The sequence below is a fragment of the Schistocerca gregaria genome, chromosome 2 (genome assembly GCF_023897955.1).
Source record: "Schistocerca gregaria isolate iqSchGreg1 chromosome 2, iqSchGreg1.2, whole genome shotgun sequence".
NCBI classification, from domain to species: Eukaryota; Metazoa; Arthropoda; class Insecta; order Orthoptera; family Acrididae; genus Schistocerca; species Schistocerca gregaria.
In genome coordinates, this window is record NC_064921.1 from 888,405,906 (window position 1) to 888,423,534 (window position 17,629).

General features: G+C 44.2%; 1 protein-coding gene across 1 annotated transcript in view; it reads right to left on the minus strand.

The window, feature by feature from the left end:
* LOC126336038 (voltage-dependent T-type calcium channel subunit alpha-1G-like) overlaps positions 1–17,629 on the minus strand; it is a 741,513-nt gene that overhangs the window by 173,969 nt on the left and 549,915 nt on the right. The window contains exons 20-21 of the mRNA XM_049999518.1: positions 11,100–11,235; positions 5,999–6,162 (exon numbers count right to left, since the gene is read on the minus strand). Of these exons, the coding sequence (XP_049855475.1) occupies positions 5,999–6,162; positions 11,100–11,235 (300 nt within the window). The remainder of the gene's footprint in view (positions 1–5,998; positions 6,163–11,099; positions 11,236–17,629) is intronic.

Sequence of the window (17,629 nt, forward strand, 5' to 3'; positions counted from 1 at the left end):
TGACAGTGTAGATTTTGTAAGAATTTGCTTATTAAACTTCAAGAAAAGTCTTTCAGGACATGAACTGTACTTGAGCCCACTACGTAATTGTCCCAAAGAGGCTGTGCGGATGGAATTAAGCAAATAATCGATCGTACGAAGGCGTACAAGCAGTCATTCTTCCCAGGCTGCATCCTTAAATGGAAGGAGAAGAATTGTTAATAAATAAAGCGTCCTAAGCCACGCAATGCACTGGGTTTCTCAGGGTGCAGATGTAGCTGTTGGTGGAGCTGAATCATTAATAAAATAGAAAAATTGTTAAGGTTTTCGTGGCCACTTGTTGACAAATTGCCTATTGTCTTCTGTCTCGGGTTCTTCGGCCGACGTTCATCTCATGATTTTACTGACGTTTCGCCAGCACGAGTGGCTGGCATCGTCAAAGCTTCGCCCTACATTGCTGGTGGTGAACTGGAGCCGAGCTCGCGGCCGCAAACTATACTGTATGTACCTGGCGCGCCAATGTTCGAGGGCATCTCCGCGGTCATTTCCGGTGCGGTTCTCTTGTTACCTGCGACGGTCGTTCACTGCAGCACGGGAAGCCACGATCCGTTTACCTGTAGGCTTTCTTCATTCTTATTGAAGCTATTGCAATGTTTTTGTATTTCTGTATCTTCTCTGAACCAGCGGGCGTGATAGTGTTTCTCTGGAGCCAGAACTTCCGTTTTGGCGAATTTTATTACGTGGTAGGACTCACTCAGTGCATGCTCTGCCACGGCCGATTTCTCCATCAGCACCAACCTGCAATGTCGCTTATGTTCTTTGATCCTGGGTTCGATTGATGGTTCAGTCATTCCCACATAAACTTTTCCGCATGTGCATGATATGCGGTATATTCCCGACATTGCAGGTGGGTCTCTTTTCTCCTCTGCGGTGTGCCAAAGGTTGTCGCCATCCCTTGTGACCAGCGCATCTAGAAATGGTAGTTTTTTGTCCTTTTCTACTTCCACGGTAAATTTACCATGGGACACACCGTGTATCGAAAACTGACACACAAGGACCGATACCTTCACAAACTATGAAACCACCACCCGAGCCAGAAAAGAGGCATGATTAATACGCTCGTAACGCGAGCAGGACGAATACTTGAGCCGCAGCACTTCAGACGCGAAATGCAACACCTGGAAAATGTTATGAGAAGCGATGGGTATTCGACAAATTATATTAGCAGTATAACAGATCGAAACACTCGGCGAAGTAACAAATCAGAAAAAGAAATTTCGGGTACGGCCTTTCTGCCTTACATTCCTAGAGTGACGGACAGAATAAGCAGTATATTGCGCAAAAATAGCGTAAAGACGATTTTCAAACTGACAAGGAAGATCAAAGAGTGTCTTAGATCGGCAGAGGAGAAAAGGGACCCATCTGCAATGTCGAGAATATACCGCATAACATGCACATACGGAAAAGTTTATGTTGGAATTACTGAACCATCAATCAACACCAGGATCAAAGAACATAAGCAAAATTGCAGGTTGTGGCAGGTGGAGAAATCGACCGTGGCAGAGCACGCACTGAATGAGACCGACCACGTAATAAAATTCGCCGACACGGAAGTTCTGACTGTAGAGAAGCACTATCACACGAGCTTGTTTAGAGAAGCTGTTGAAATACAAAAACACGCGAACAGCCTCATCAAGGAAGAGGAAAGCCTTAAGGTAAACGGATCCTGGCTTCCTGTACTGCAGCGAACGACCGTCCCAGGTAGCAAGAGGAGAACCGCACCGGAAATGACCGCGGAGAAGCCCTCGGACGTTGGCGCGCCAGGTACATATAGTCTGCGGCCGCGAGCTCAGCTCCAGTTCACCACCGGCAATGGAGGGTGAAGCTTTTACAATGCCAGTCACTAGTGCTGGCGAAACGTCAGTAAAATCATTAGATGAACGTCGGCCGAAGAACTCGAGACAGAAGCCAATAGGCAGTTTGTCATTGTGAAAGTTACACAAAAAGAAAATAATCTAGAAAAATAATGCGCTTTTTCAACATACTCCTCTCCCTGCCCCATGAAGCATTTGAAGCATCGTTTCACAAATGCTTGGAAGTAGTAGCCAACAATTCTTGTGGCGGCCGCCATGTTCTGCTAAAATCTTTTCTTTCTTTAACTTCATCTTCAAGAAAACGTTTGACGTACAATTATGTTAAAGAACATAAAGCTAATAAGGCTTGCGTGAAACAAAGGGTGTTGTACGTAGAGGATGTTTGAGTATATTCCACTGGAAATTTCACGTGGTCTCATTTATTTTGTTGGCACGGTAAATTTGGATCAGAGGAAGCATTTTCAGTTCGTCCATCATGCTTGTATACAGTGAACAGTACAGTTATCATTTCGGAACTCGATGAGATGGGATCGCTATGCCAGCAGAAGGTCTATTGGCTGGGGAAGGGTTTTAGATTATTATTTTTACATACGTAAATCCACGGCAAAATAAGTCCTCAGATTGTAATTTATGCTGCAACTGTTTATTGTAAATATACACTTAGTATCTAAACAGCGATCAAAGGATGAATGAGTAAATAAACTGACGAGCTCTTTATCTGAGACTGATGATGATGAACCGACGAATCACCTCCTGCCTGTGGGCGTGAACAGTCGATAGCAGTGTCTGTAAAGCAACTGATAACGCTTCTTTCTTCTCTAACTTAGTCTTCAACACTTTTCATACTTGGCTCTGTGGTAATCATTGTTGCTTGGCTTGCACAACGTGCATTATCGCTACGTGCTCATAGATTGAAATTTTTATCGTTTAACTGTAAATAGCTTGACATGACATAACCGTAATTTCTTTATGAAAACTCTGCGAGCCTACACATTTTTGCTGCAGTATTCGTACAAGTGTTGCTGTTCGAGGGTTTTACATTCATCCAGGGGAGCTTCCGCCTTGTAACTGCGCTTTCGAAATGTCTCGTGCTGAAAGTTGTCTGTTGTCTCCGAACTAATGCCGCCTTCTTGTAGTACACAATAATTCTCGTCTTTCTAGCCTTCCCTTCAGTTAATTCATACTGTTGCTTTTCAGTCTCATCAGCATAGAAGTGTTAGTCGTATGTTCAGCTGCAATAAGAGTGGAACCCTTCATCTTGTTATCGAAATCAAATATGTTTTAGGACTATATTTTAAACAGATTATTTTTCCGTTCATCAAGTACATCGTAGATCGGTAAGTGTAAAATTACTTTAACTTCTGTACACTCCATTACCTCCCCCCTCCCCCCTCCCGTTTCCCCCTCTCCCCTGCAACCTTGCACGAGCCCTCTTCTGTTAGATGGGAAACAAGATGTGAGTTCGTATTTTATGACGGAAAATACAGAAAAGCCAGTGCATACTGTCACTTTTTTTCATTCTGTACTCGAGAAGGTATAGTGAACTGTTTAAAAACCTGTCAGTTCAATTGTTGAGCCTTAGCACTATTTAGCCAAATACCAGGATGTCTGGTAGTGTTGTAGAGTGTTCCCCAACTGGAAATAAATATGAGAGGATTACCAGTTTTGGCATTTGCCATCCAATCGAGAGAAATCTTTTGATTGGAACCATGGTGAATAAAACTGTACATCGCCCCAAACGAAAATCAGAAGTAGATATATGTGTTCGCAATCGGGAATAAATCTGGAGTGGATTACAAATTGCTGCATTTGTCTTACATCTATGAGAAACCTCGAAAACCTTGGTCGGCCCGGGGATCATCAGATAGTAAAGGCAATGTCTTGATGTAGCGATCCTTCTCTGTCTCTCGTCATCTGTACGATTTGGTTGTAGTTGCTGCAGTTGATTCCGTTGATAACACTTTGTAATACGCATGTGCAGAACCTGCCCCTTGATTTTTTTAGGTAATTTCTTTACAAGAAATCTGTTATGTCTAATTAATTTAGATTTTCTCCCCTCTGTCATGTTAATTAGTGTCTCAGTGGAAAGAAGAATTGGGAAATTTCATTAGTTATACTCCAATGAAGTGATACTTCCGACTTACTTCTCATCATGGTGAGGGCTCGACCGCCGTAGATGGTGAACGTAAGCGAGGATCGAATGGCTGCCGATAAAAGCCGTCTCCTTCCTTATGACCATCATGAGGGAGTCAGTGAAATCTCTTGTCTTGGGTTAGGGAAACTGAACCAGAAGGCGGATAAATCTCACTGAGGATCAATGGCAAGGGGCTGGGGAAGGCAAGGAGAAACCAGAGCATTAAAGTCCTTACGGATATCTCAAGCTCTGTAGCCACATTGGACGAAAGGGAGGCCGAGGGGATTGAAATTATAATTTGTTTCGGGTACAGATAATAGCAGGAAATTTAAATTAGTGAGCGAAAATTGGATTCCAGAATAATACTGCCTGGTTTGTCACGAATAGACAGCTATGAAATGAGTACGCATTTGTGTAGAGTGATAAACAATGTACTAGTGCGAAAATTGGATTCTTTCAGACACGGGTTTATTGAACATCTGATTTTTTTAATGCTCTGCGTCGCCACCAGCCTGGCTCTGTATATGACGGTTTAAGTTTTCTGATCGAGTGGAAGATATTTCAAGAGAAGCTGTTAAGCATGAACTGGACAAGAACAAATGCACAGAACCAGTTCGTCCAACATGTCGGTTCATCATTTTACACTACTGACCATTAAAATTGCTGCACCAAGAAGAAATGCAGATGATAAAAGGGTATTCATTGGACAAATCTATTATACTAGAACTGCCATGTGATTACATTTTCGCGCAATTTGGGTGCATAGATCCTGAGAAATCAGTACCCAGAACAACCACCTCTGGCCGTAATAACGGCCTTAATACGCCCAGGCATTGAGTCAAACAGAGCTTGGATGGCGGGTACAGGTACAGCTGCCCATGCAGCTTCAACACGATACCACAGTTCATCAAGTGTAGTGAGTGGCGTATTGTGACGAGCCAGTTGCTCGGCCACCATTGACCAGACGTTTTCAATTGGTGAGAGATCTGGAGAATGTGCTGGCCAGGGCAGCAGTCGAACATTTTCTGTATCCAGGAAGGCCCGTACAGGACCTGCAACATGCGGTCGTGCATTATCCTGCTGAAATGTAGGGTTTCGCAGGGATCGAATGAGGGGTAGAGCCACGGGTCGTGACACATCTGAAATGTAACGTCCACTGTTCAAAGTGCCGTCAATGCGAGGAAGAGGTGACCGAGACGTGTAACCAATGGAACCCCATACCATCACGCCGGGTGATACGCCAGTATGGCGATGACGAATACACGCTTCCAGTTCCAGTGTGCGTTCACAGCGATGTCGCCTAACAGGCGCTCCTGCCTGTGATGCAGCGTCAAGGGTAACCGCAGCCACGGTCTCCGAACTGATAGTCCATGCTGTTGCAAACGTCGTCGAACTGTTCGTGCAGATGGTTGTTGTTTTGCAAACGTGCCGATCAGTTGACTCAGAGATCGAGACGTGGCTGCACGATCCGTTACCGCCATGCGGGTAAGATGCCTGTCATCTCTACTGCTAGTGATACGAGGCCGTTGGGATCCAGCACGGCGTTCCGTATTACCCTCCTGAACCCACCGATTCCGTATTCTGCTAACAGTTATTAGATCTCGACCAACGCGAGCAACAATGTCGCGATACGATAAACCGCAATCACAATAGGCTACAATCCGACCTTTATCAAAGTCGGAAACGTGATGGTACGCATTTCTCCTTCTTACACGAGGCATCACAACTATGTTTAACCAGGCAACGCCGGTTAACTGCTGTTTGTGTATGATAAATTGTCATGTCAGCACGTTGTAGGTGTCGCCACCGATGCCAACCTTGTGTGAATGCTCTGAAAAGCTAGTCATCTGCACATCACAGCATCTTTTTCCTGTCGGTTACATTTCCCGGCTGTAGCCCGCCATCTTCGTGGTGTAGCAATTTTAAAGGCCGGTAGTGTATTACCTGCTTCATAGTTAAATCTTTATGAAGAATTGTTTGCTGCTCCAGAGAGAAAAGAAGTCGTACTCACCAGGGAGCGATCGATGGACTCGAGCGACATGGAGGAGCCGTGCAGGGCGAGCACCGGCGCCAGACGGCAGTCGCGCATCCCCGGGTCCATCGTCGTGTTGGGCGAGTCCTGGGGCGTCGCCGCCGTGTGCGTGATGATGGGCGGCTGCGACAGCATCTTGCTCTCTGCAACAGGCCACGGTCGACGGTGCTCTGTAACATCTCTAGGGTACATCTGCTGGACGCCCCCTTTCTCGTACTACTAACGTAATTCTTTACTTCCTTTGAGCCCAATTTTACTTCGTCACTTGAGTTCCTTGTCATGTGTTGCGTTGGATAAACGTAACCTATCTATCACTTGCGCCTTGTCCCGCGTTTAAGCAGGTTCGGCCATGGTTAATAGGATTTGGTATGTTAATTTTAAGCGGTGGCTGGATGCCCTTCCTGCCGCCACCCTGTCCCCCCCCCCCCCCCCCCCCCCACCTGCCCCCGGGACGGAATTAGTGTATCCCAACTGTCTGTGTCTAGTGGAATCCATGAAATAGTGTGAATGTGTTCAGGTCTGCGAGCTATGTGACCAGCCCGGTATTCACCTAGCGGGAATGGGAAAACCGCCTAAAAACCACAATTTGGCTGGCCGGCACACCGCCTCTCGTCGTCAGTCCTCCGGGCGAATTCGATCCGGGGCCGGCGCGCGTACCCGAGTCAGGAAGCAGCGCGTTAGCGCTCTCTGCTACCCTGGCGGGTCATTGGATAAACGTAACCTAATGCTCGGTAAAACTGCAGCTCAGTCGATGGAAAGAATAAGATTTTAGTATGAGACCAATGTAGCTTCAAATGGTTCAAATGTCTCTAAGCACTATGGACTTAACATCGGAAGTCATCAGTCCCCTAGACTTAGAATTAATTAAACCTAACTAACATAAGGACACCACACACATCCATGCGCGAGGCAGGATTCGAACCTGCGACCGTAGCAGCAGCGCGGTTCCGGACTGAAGCACCTAGAGCCGCTTGGCCACAGCGGCTGGCACCAGTGCAGCCACATTAGCCTAGGTCCGCCAGCATTTCTGGCTATAGGAGCCTTAATGTTAACAGCTATAACGATGTTGCAGTGTCTGTGCTGTAAATAAGAAAGATGCAAGGAACAGGCACTACAGCGAGTGCACCCGCTATAAAATACGTGAAATATACTCTCAGCTGCGAAATGCAGAACTATCAGTTGCATAAAGGAATGACGACAATGAAAATTTATGACAGACCAGGTCTCGAACTTGGATTTCCCACTTTACGCGACCAATCGCCTTAAGGGGACCACACCGAGGTTCAGGTCGAAAAAAATCTATTTTCGGATTTTATCATATTTCGATAGATTAAGGTTTTATTTAAGTACTCTGTAAAGGATTTTGTTAAAAAAAACTTTCGAGCGTTTAAAGAGCATTTTCCTACCACGTGTGTTTGTGTGCCACGCCCACTTTTCTGTCACCTACTTTTCTCCATATTTTAGATCTTTATATCACCTACATTGCACGTTAGGGATTTTTTTAAACTCCCGAGTGTGTTGGCTATCATTGGAATGCAACGGTCGGTATTCTTTTGTTTCTGCTGTTTGTAAACAACACGCTTTAAAACACACAGTTTTGTTCAAGTGTGATTGAAGACTTGCAGGTATACTATGGGCAGGCAATTAGGAGAAATAAAGAAAATCTGGAGGCATATTCTTCCATAAGTCCTCTACTGATGATAAGCCATGTCATTGATTGTGTCTATCACGAAAAAATTCGTGGTGCAAATAGGGCTCAGACAACTGGAGAATCTTATTCTCACCGGCATCCTCTTCCTGCTGCTGTTATTACAGCAATTATACCTATTTTCAGAGACTTGGCTCATCCTGACCTTCTAAGGAAATGTCTGCATGGGCAGGCATAGAACCCAAATGAATGTTTCAACAGATAATGTGGAACTGCATTCCTACAACTGTATTTTTAGGCGTGCATGCAATGAAACTAGGAGTTCATGATGCTGTTATTACAATCAATTGTGGTAAAATTTGAAAGTGTTGGGTACTGAAAAAGCTGGGAACTAATCCCCGTGAAAATATGATCACTGGGCTGCAACACTGCGATATGATGAGGATAGCCGATGCAGGCAGGTCTGCATCTAATATGGCCAAGAAAGTAAGACAAACATCCAGGAAGGAGAAAAAGAAGCTGGAAGACCTGCTACAGGCCAAAGAAGGGCCATCATATGCAGCTGGACAGTTTTAATTAACTGAAGGTAACAAATTTCAAAGGTTTTTTCTTCAAAGTAAATTTCCTGCAAACTAAAATTTTCAGTACATATCCCGCTCCAGCTACTGCCGGGTCTGGGTGCTGAGGAGTCCTCTCCATTTGGCTCGGTTCTCCCACCACTTTTCTTTCTCCACTTGCTGCCAGGTCACACCTATTCTTTCTACAGATATTCTCACTCCCATTTTCCACTGTGTTCTTGGGCGCCCTATAGGTCTTTTCCCATCCATCTTTAGTTCTTCCATAATTTTGGGGAGTCTCTGCCCATGCATCCTCTTAACATGGCCATAGTCTCTGCCCATGCATCCTCTTAACATGGCCATACCACCTTAATCTCTTTCTTTAAATTTCTTCACTCATACTTTCTTGTTTAAGGTCCTTTCTAATCTCTACATTCCTTACTCTGTCCATTCTTGTTTTTCCCTTAACTGCTCTGAGAAATTTCATTTCGCCTGCTTGCAGTCTGCTCCAGTCCTTTTCTGTCATTGTCCATGTTTCTATATCAGAACCTATCATAGATAAATGAATGAAATTTTCAGAGACTCTGCATAACATAAAAAGCAACCTCTGGTACTACATTCATTAATATTCCCCCATTAGGAAGTTCACAATAAATATTGTCTGCTGATAAAGCTTAACATTTTTTGTTAGTAAATTTAGGAATATATAGGAGTATATACAGGATCTATACAAGGGCGATGTACTTGAGGACAATATTATAGAAATGGAAGAGAATGTAGATGAAGATGAAATGGGAGATACGATACTGCGTGAAGAGTTTGACAGATCACTGAAAGACCTGAGCCTAAACAAGGCCCCGGGAGTAGACAACATTCCATTAAAACTACTGACTGCCTTGGGAGAGCGAGTCCTCACAAAACTCTACCATTTGGTGAGGAAGATGATGAGACAGGTGACATACCCTCAGACTTCAATAAGAATATAGCAATTCCAATCCCAAAGAAAGCAGGTGTTGACAGATGTGAAAATTACAGAACTATCAGTTTAATAAGTCACAGCTGCAAAATACTAACACGAATTCTTTACAGACGAATGGAAAAACTAGTAGAAGCCGACCTCGGGGAAGATCAGTTTGGATTCCGTAGAAATGTTGGAACACGTGAGGCAATACTGTCCCTACGACTTGCCTTAGAAGCTAGATTAAGGAAGGTATTTGTAGACTTAGAGAAAGCTTTTGATAATGTTGATTGGAATACTCTCTTTCAAATTCTGAAGGTAGCAGGGGTAAAATACAGGGAGCGAAAGGCTATTTACAATTTGTACAGAAACCAGATGGCAGTTATAAGAGTCGAGAGACATCAGAGGGAAGCAGTGGTTGGGAAGGGAGTGAGACAGGGTTGTAGTCTCTCCCCGATGTTATTCAATCTGTATATTGAGCAAGCAGTAAAGGAAACAAAAGAAAAATGCGGAGTAGGTATTAAAATCCATGGAGAAGAAATAAAAACTTTGAGGTTCGCCGATGACATCGTAATTCTGTCAGAGACAGCAAAGGACTTGGAAGAGCAGTTGAACGGAATGGACAGTGTCTTGAAAGGAGGATATATGATGAACGTTAACAAAAGCAAAACGAGGACAATGGAATGTAGTCGCATTAAGTCGTGTGAAGCTGAGGGAATTAGATTAGGAAATGAGACACTTGAAGTAGTTAAGGAGTTTTGCTATTTGGGGAGAAAAATAACTGATGATGGTCGAAGTAGAGAAGATATAAAATGTAGACTGGCAATGGCAAGGAAAGTGTTTCTGAAGAAGAGAAATTTTTTAACATCGAGTATAAATTTAAGTGTCAGGAAGTCGTTTCTGAAAGTATTTGTATGGAGTTTAGCCATGTATGGAAGTGAAACATGGACGATAAATGGTTCGGACAGGAGGAGAATAGAGGGTTTCGAAATGTGGTGCTACAGAAGATTGCTGAAGATTAGACGGTTAGATCACATAACTGATGAGGAGATATTGAATAGAATTGGGGAGACGAGGAGTTTGTGGCACAACTTGACGAGAAGAAGGGACCAGATGGTAGGACATGTTCTGAGGCATCAAGGGATCACAAATTTAGCAATGGAGAGCAGCGTGGAGGGTAAAAATCGTACAGGGAGACAAAGAGATGAATACACTAAGCAGATTCAGAAGGATGTAGGTTGCAGTAGGTACTGGGAGATGAAGAAACTTGCACAGGATAGGGTAGCATGGAGAGCTGCATCAAACCAATCTCAGGACTGAAGACCACAACAACAATAAATTTAAAAAAGTATTTCTTAAAAACTATAAAATGGATGAAGTATATTTTAGTACACTTGATTGTATTAATATACAGTAAAAATATTAAGGTCCTGTGTCAAACGGTTTTTTCAGAAATGGATCAAATACTTGCCTCAATTAACATGTGTTAGATAGGCAGGGTGTGGTCCTCTTAATCGCTTTGGCTATCAGTGCGCGACACACGGCGAAATCCAAACTACCACATGTCGTCGTTCCTGCGTCAAATCTATACTCGTACATACATAATGTAACTCCCATACGGAGGAGTATGTTTTGTACGGCATTCAGATAATGTGTGTACGAGTACAGGTTGCGACGCAGGAACGATGACATATGAAGTTTGGGTCAAGCCGTGGGTCGGGCACCGGTAGCCAAAACAGTTAAGGCGACAGCTCGCGTAAAGAGGGAAATTCGGATTTGAGACCTGGTATGGCACAAGTTTTCATTGTCGCCATTCGCTTTTACAGCTAATTGTTGTTAGTATTCGCAACTACGAATACATTTCACGTATAAGATTTAGTCGCAGTTGCTCACATATCTGGTGTCGTACTTGCTCACCTTTCTGGATGTTGCACTTGGGCTCGCAGTCGTGCAGCAGGTGTCGGCGCCGGTGGCAGCTGTTCTCCTTCTCGCGGTGGCCGTTGTGCTTCGACTTCCTCAGCTCCTCCGCGCTGCGCCACTCGTTCGTCATGCCCTGCCGACACAAAAGCCCTTTCTGGTAATGCTTGATTAGTGCAAGACAGTTGTCCGTTAGTTGACACAAAATACACAAGGAGAAATTGTGGAACAGTGTGAATAAGCAATAATTATAACCATCTGTATGTCATCCATAACAACCACTGTTAAGCATTAAGGCGTTAATACACTACTGGCCATTAAAATTGATACACCACGAAGATGACGTGCTATAGACGCGAAATTTAACGGACAGGAAGAAGATGCTGCGATATGTAAATGATTAGCTTTTCAGAGAATTCACACAAGGTTGGCGCCGGTGGCGACACCTCCAACGTGCTGACATGAGGAAAGTTTCCAACCGATTTCTCATACAAAAACAGCAGTTGACCGGCGTTGCCTGGTGAAACGTTGTTGTGATGCCTCGTGTAAGGAGGAGAAATGCGTAACTTCACGTTTCCGACTTTGATAAAAGTTGGACTGTAGCCTATCGCGATTGCGTTTAATCGTATCGCGACGTTGCTGATCGCGTTGGTCGAGATGCAATTGCTGTTAGCAGAATATGGAATCGGTGGCTTCAGGAGGGTAATACGGAACGCCGTGCTGGATCCCAACGGCCTCGTATCACTAGGAGTCGAGATGACAGGCATCTTATCCGCATGGTTGTGACGGGTCGTACAGCCACGTCTCGATCCCTGAGTCAACAGATGGGGACGTTTGCAAGACAGCAACCATCTGCACGAACAGTTCGACGACGTTTGCAGTAGCGTGGACTATCAGCTCGGAGACCGTGGCTGCGGTTACCCTTGACGCTGCATCACAGACAGGAGCGCCTGCGACTGTGTACTCAACGACGAACAATGGTGCACGACTGGGAAAACGTCATTTTTTTTCGGATGAATCCAGGTTCTGTTTACAGCATCATGATGGTCGCATCCGTGTTTGGCGGCATCGCGGTGAACCCACATTGGAAGCGTGTATTCGTCATCGCCATACTGGCGTATCACCCGGCGTGATGGTATGGGGTGCCGTTGGTTGGACGTCTCTTGTTCGCATTGACGGCACTTTGAACAGTGGACGCTACATTTCAGATGTATTACGACCCGTGGCTCTACCCTTCATTCGATCCCTGCGAAACCCTACATTTCATCAGGATAATGCACGACCGCATGTTGCAGGTCCTGTACGGGCCTTTCTGGATACAGAAAATGTTCGACTGCTACTCAGGCCAGCACATTCTCCAGATCTCTCACCAATTGAAAATGTCTGGTCAACGGTGGCCGGGCAACTGGCGCGTCGCAGTACGCCAGTCACTACTCTTGATGAACTTTGGTATCGTGTTGAAGCCGCATGGGCAGTTGTACGTGTGCACGCCATCCAAGCTCTGTTTGACTCAATGCCCAGGCGTATCAAGGCCGTTATCACGGCCAGAGGTGGTTGTTCTGAGTACTGATTTCTCAGGATCTGTGCACCCAAATTGCTTGAAAATATAATCACATGTCAGTTCTAGTATAATATATTTGTCCAATGAATATCCGTTTATCATCTGCATTTCTTCTTGGTGTAACAATTTTAATGGTCAGTAGTGTATGTTCAAATCTACTTTGACAACAAAGCAGATTACCTGAGCAGTGACTCTCAGACAGTTAAGAGATGGGTCATTGAAAGTCACCCTATCACTATAATTGAAACTGAAAGCGTTTAATACTGCTACAGTCCTGAGGGAAACGAAAAATGTACTATGAATTATTTTCTGTATCCATCACAGTTACGAGAGTAGTGATTTCTTTGTGGCGACTAGTTTCTGACCATCACGTCCATTTTCAAACCATAACCTTAGACGTAATCGTAATGATACAGTCCTCCAATGTATACACGAGTAATAGATCGCCCGAAACTAGTCGCCACAAGGAAAGGACAATTATCACAACTGTGGAGATATTGGAAAAAAATAAAAATACTTCATAACCAAGTTACTGGTCCTATCTTCCAGTATGTTAGAACTTTATAAACATACGCATCACGAGAAGACTTCTGTGAGAGGGGCGAGGAGCATGGTAAAAGAAATGTATCTTTGCACATGCGCAACCCAGTAGCGAAGTCCTTGTTGGTAGTTCATGATGGATAGTCGACGCCAGTTAGATACCTACAAGTTGCTACGACTTCTTCTGCCTGTGCCTCCAAAAACTAGTTGCCAGGGTCTTACTTAATTTTATCTTTGAAATTCTACAACAACCTAAAATGATTTATAATGATTTTTATTTGTTTCATCCTAAAGAGTTTTATGTGGGACTTAGTTTGAGGTAATCGAGACATTTAATGTAGAGGAAGCTGTCAACAAAGTAGCGGGTCTATTTCCAAACATTACTTTATTGCTTGTGTACTGCAGAGGAAGTTTCCAATAGAGCGACGGAGTTATTCTCCAACTCTAATTTGCTATGATAAATGACATATTGCTTATGACGAGGTGTCAATGGGATAAAGTCACCGAGGTTTTTGAAGTGTACACTACAACATGAAGCATGTGAGGAGTGGTGGCTAGAGGAACTGCCATTTACAAATCATGTTTCAAAGAGAACGTTCACATTCTGTGTTCACCGTCGAGAGGATGGTGTGACCTGATACCTAGCACTGTGCGCTTTACCAAGCGTTTCGTATCTGATCGAAATTAACAAGTGCCGTATCACAACAACAGTATGACGTGGTTGTAGCCGTTTCATGACACGGGGTAGAGTCGGTCAGGCAGAAATCTATGCAGAAGCCGGATCCTCATTGCAACGGATGAAACTGTGAAGTCACCACCATTCTACTTAAAATGACGACAATGTATCAAATGTATGGACTAGACCGTGCCAGACGCAAAGGCTCTGCAAAATAAATTGCAAATGTTTTATTTCAAAACGACATTTTTTTCAATTTTCACCTCATTTGTGAAATAAATGAATAAAACTATCGTTACTGGGCTTGCGAATATACTAACTGAGTTTCATGGAGAGCTTCAGCGTAAGAAGGAAGAGTTAGGATTTTGCATTATGTCGATCACTGACTTTAAGTGATGACTGGAGTATGTGGCATAGTTTGGCTTAATCGAGTCACATAGTGCAGAGGAAGTTGGCAGCAAAGTGGCGGAGTTATTTCCAAAATTTACTTTGTTGCTTGTATACTGTAGGGGAAGACGCCAACAAAGCGACGCAGTAACCCTCCAACGCTGCTTTGCCGTGATAAATGACACATTAGTTATGACGGGATGTCAGAGACATGAGGTCACCGACCTCACAGCCTGTTCCAGTACGAGCGGTCTACATAATGTGCTTCTTGTATACGTGAGTGGCCGATTTCGTTACACCGAGTAGTCTCTCCAGTTCCTGGATCTGTCCGTTTTCGATTTTGTTAGGGGCATCTATCAGACCATATCGTCTATGGGTTCAGACCACATATGTTACAGGATATTTAAGAGTGCCATGCGGTAAGAAAACCACAGTCATTTGGCGTAACAAGACAGGATGCGCACCTAGTAGTTTCAGGACAAATCTAGAGCTCTGCGTTAAAAAATGATGGTCACATTAAGACAAGTATTATTTAAAAAACGAAACCAGTACAGTTTTATGATAATGTCAATAATATGACATAAAAAATGGCTCTGAGCACTATGGAACTCAACTGCTGTGGTTATCAGTCCCCCAGAACTTAGAACTACTTAAACCTAACTAACCTAAGGACACCAAACACATCCATGCCCGAGGCAGGATTCGAACCTGCGACCGTAGCAGTCGCACGGTTCCGGACTGCGCGCCCAGAACCGCGAGACCACCGCGGCCGGCTATGACATCATGAGGTGCCGGGTTATCTACCAGCAGCCAGCATCGCTCATGAATCATTTTCGACAACATGACTCGTCATCTTCACCAGGTGCTACATAAGAGTGCTCATTGGGCTCCTTTTAATACTTTTTATTCCTACTGCTGATGAGTTTGAGTTGGCCACTCGAAAGCGTTCCGCTCTGTTGGGCCTTAGTTTAGCAGTCATTTGATTTCATAGCATTTTTATTTAAACTGATTCTAACATCTAGTGACTTAATACTAATTTTAATCTTTCTTGTTTTGATATGATAATATAACATAATGGAGTAAATTAGGATTTCCCAATGTAGTGCACAGAGGAGTTGCAGTTACTCTTGGGGTTAGCGAATTATTATAAACAATCTGTCCCAAAATTCGGGAAAATGGCATGGATTCTCATTCAATTCCAGTGGACATCAGAATGTGAAGATGCGTTTTGGAAATTAAAAAAATTGTTAACGCCTAGTCCAGCGTTAATTTTTCTGTATTGTGAGAAGGAATTTGTATGTCTGTACGAGGTTTGTCCGGAAAATACGTATAAATGTTGAATAATGTCTTTATGTTACAAGTTGCAGTCACCGTCAGGTGGGACTGCTGCTGTAATCAATCCCATCAACGCTCAGTTGGAGTCAGAGCACTCTGCGTGAAGGTGGGAGTGTGTGGCAGCTTGTTGACAGTTACCCTTTTTCACCTGCCGTCGGCATGGAGCTGTCTCTGATTGAGGAACAGCGCGTCAACATCAAGTTTCTTGCAAAGCTAGGCAAGAATGGCCGTGAGATTTTTGAGTGTTATCTCAAGGAACCAATCGTGAACGAGTGGTTAAAAAGGTTCCGGGATGGCCGAGAAGAAGTGAACGATGACCCTCGCCCAGGACGCCCGTCGACATCGAGTTCCGATGCAAATGTTGAACGAAATCGGGCTTGTGTTATTAAAGACCGTAGATTGACAGTCGGAATGATTGCTGACGAGCTGTCAATCCCCAAAACAATCGTTCACGAGATCCTGACACAAAAATTTGAAATGAAGAAATTGTGTGCGAAAATCGTACCAAAGTTCTTGACACCAGAACAGAAAGCAAAGAGGGTTGAATGGTGTGAGGATTGGTTGGAAGCAGAGGAACGAGGGGACTTTCTCAACCGAGCCATCACTGGAGACGAGTCCTGATTTTACGAATTCGATGTGGAGCTCAAATCTCAAAGCAAGAAATGGATACTAGCAGGAGCACCGAGAACAAAAAAGTCAAGGTCCAATGTGAGGACAATGTTGATTGTTTTCTTTGATTCTAGGGGTATTGTTCACAAGGAATTTGTCCCTCCCGGCCAGAGAGTGAACGGAAATTTTTACGATGAAGTTCTGACGTGTCTCAGAGCTCGTGTGGCCCGAGTTCGACCGGAGTTGGCAAAAGGGGGCAGGTGGATCCTTCATCACGACAATGCGCCCGCTCACACGTCGCTCGCTGTGCGCGAGTTTTTGGCCCGAAGCTCAGTCACCGTGACAGACCACCCGCCTTATTCACCCGATTTAGCCCCTTGTGGCTTCTTCATGTTCCCGAAATGCAAAATGGTGCTTCGGGGGTGGCACTTGGGAGACGTGGAAGCCGTCAAGGCGGAAACGACACGGCAACTGAACAACGTCACAACTGAAGACTTTCAGCAGTATTATCAACAGTGGAAACGGCGTTGGCAGAAGTGCATCGCGTCTCAGGGCGAATACTTTGAAGTAGACCATATTGTAATACCTGAATAATTGTAAAATAGAGTTATTATTCAACTTTTATACGTATTTTCCGGCCAAACCTCGTATTATGAGAGGAAATGTGTATGTGACTCAAGTAATCATGAGTTTCACTGTATATTAAATCAATAAGTAAATAGAGTGGAGTGGCGTAATGTACTTCCGATGTTATCTATATGTAGAAAATTTAAGGTAATAGCAGATCATGCAGCACTGAAGTGCCTACTGCGGTCGAAAGACCAATCAAGTAGATTGACGCATTGGGCACTGTAGTTTAGTGAATTCGATTTTGAGGTCATACATCTGTCTTGCGTTAATTGCAGGAGTACAGTCCGCCTGCTTAGCTGGGTGGTAACGTGCTCGTCTCCCATGCAAGCGGGCTCGGGTTCGATTGCCGGCCCGGTTGGAGATTTTCTCCGCTCGTGGACTGGGTGTTGTGTGGTCTTCATCATCATTTCATCCTCACCACCGATGCGCAAGTCGCAAGCAGTAAAGGAAGCCAATGAGAAATTTCGAAAGGGAATTAAACTTTAGGGAGACTAAATAAAAGCTATTAAGGTTTGCCACGTTCATCGTAATTCTGTCAGAGACGGCAAAGGAGTTCGAAGAGTAGTTGAATGGAGTTGATACTGTCTTGAAAAGTTTTATAAGATGAACATCAACAAAAGTAAAACAAGGGAAAATGGAATGAATTAAATCAGGCTATGCTGCGGGAATCAGGTTAAAATACGAGTCACTGAAAGTAGTCGAATTGTTTTGCTGTTTGGGCAACAAAATAACCGACGATGGCCGAAGTAGGGAGAATATAAGAGTAACATACGGATTGGATGCAGCAAGAAA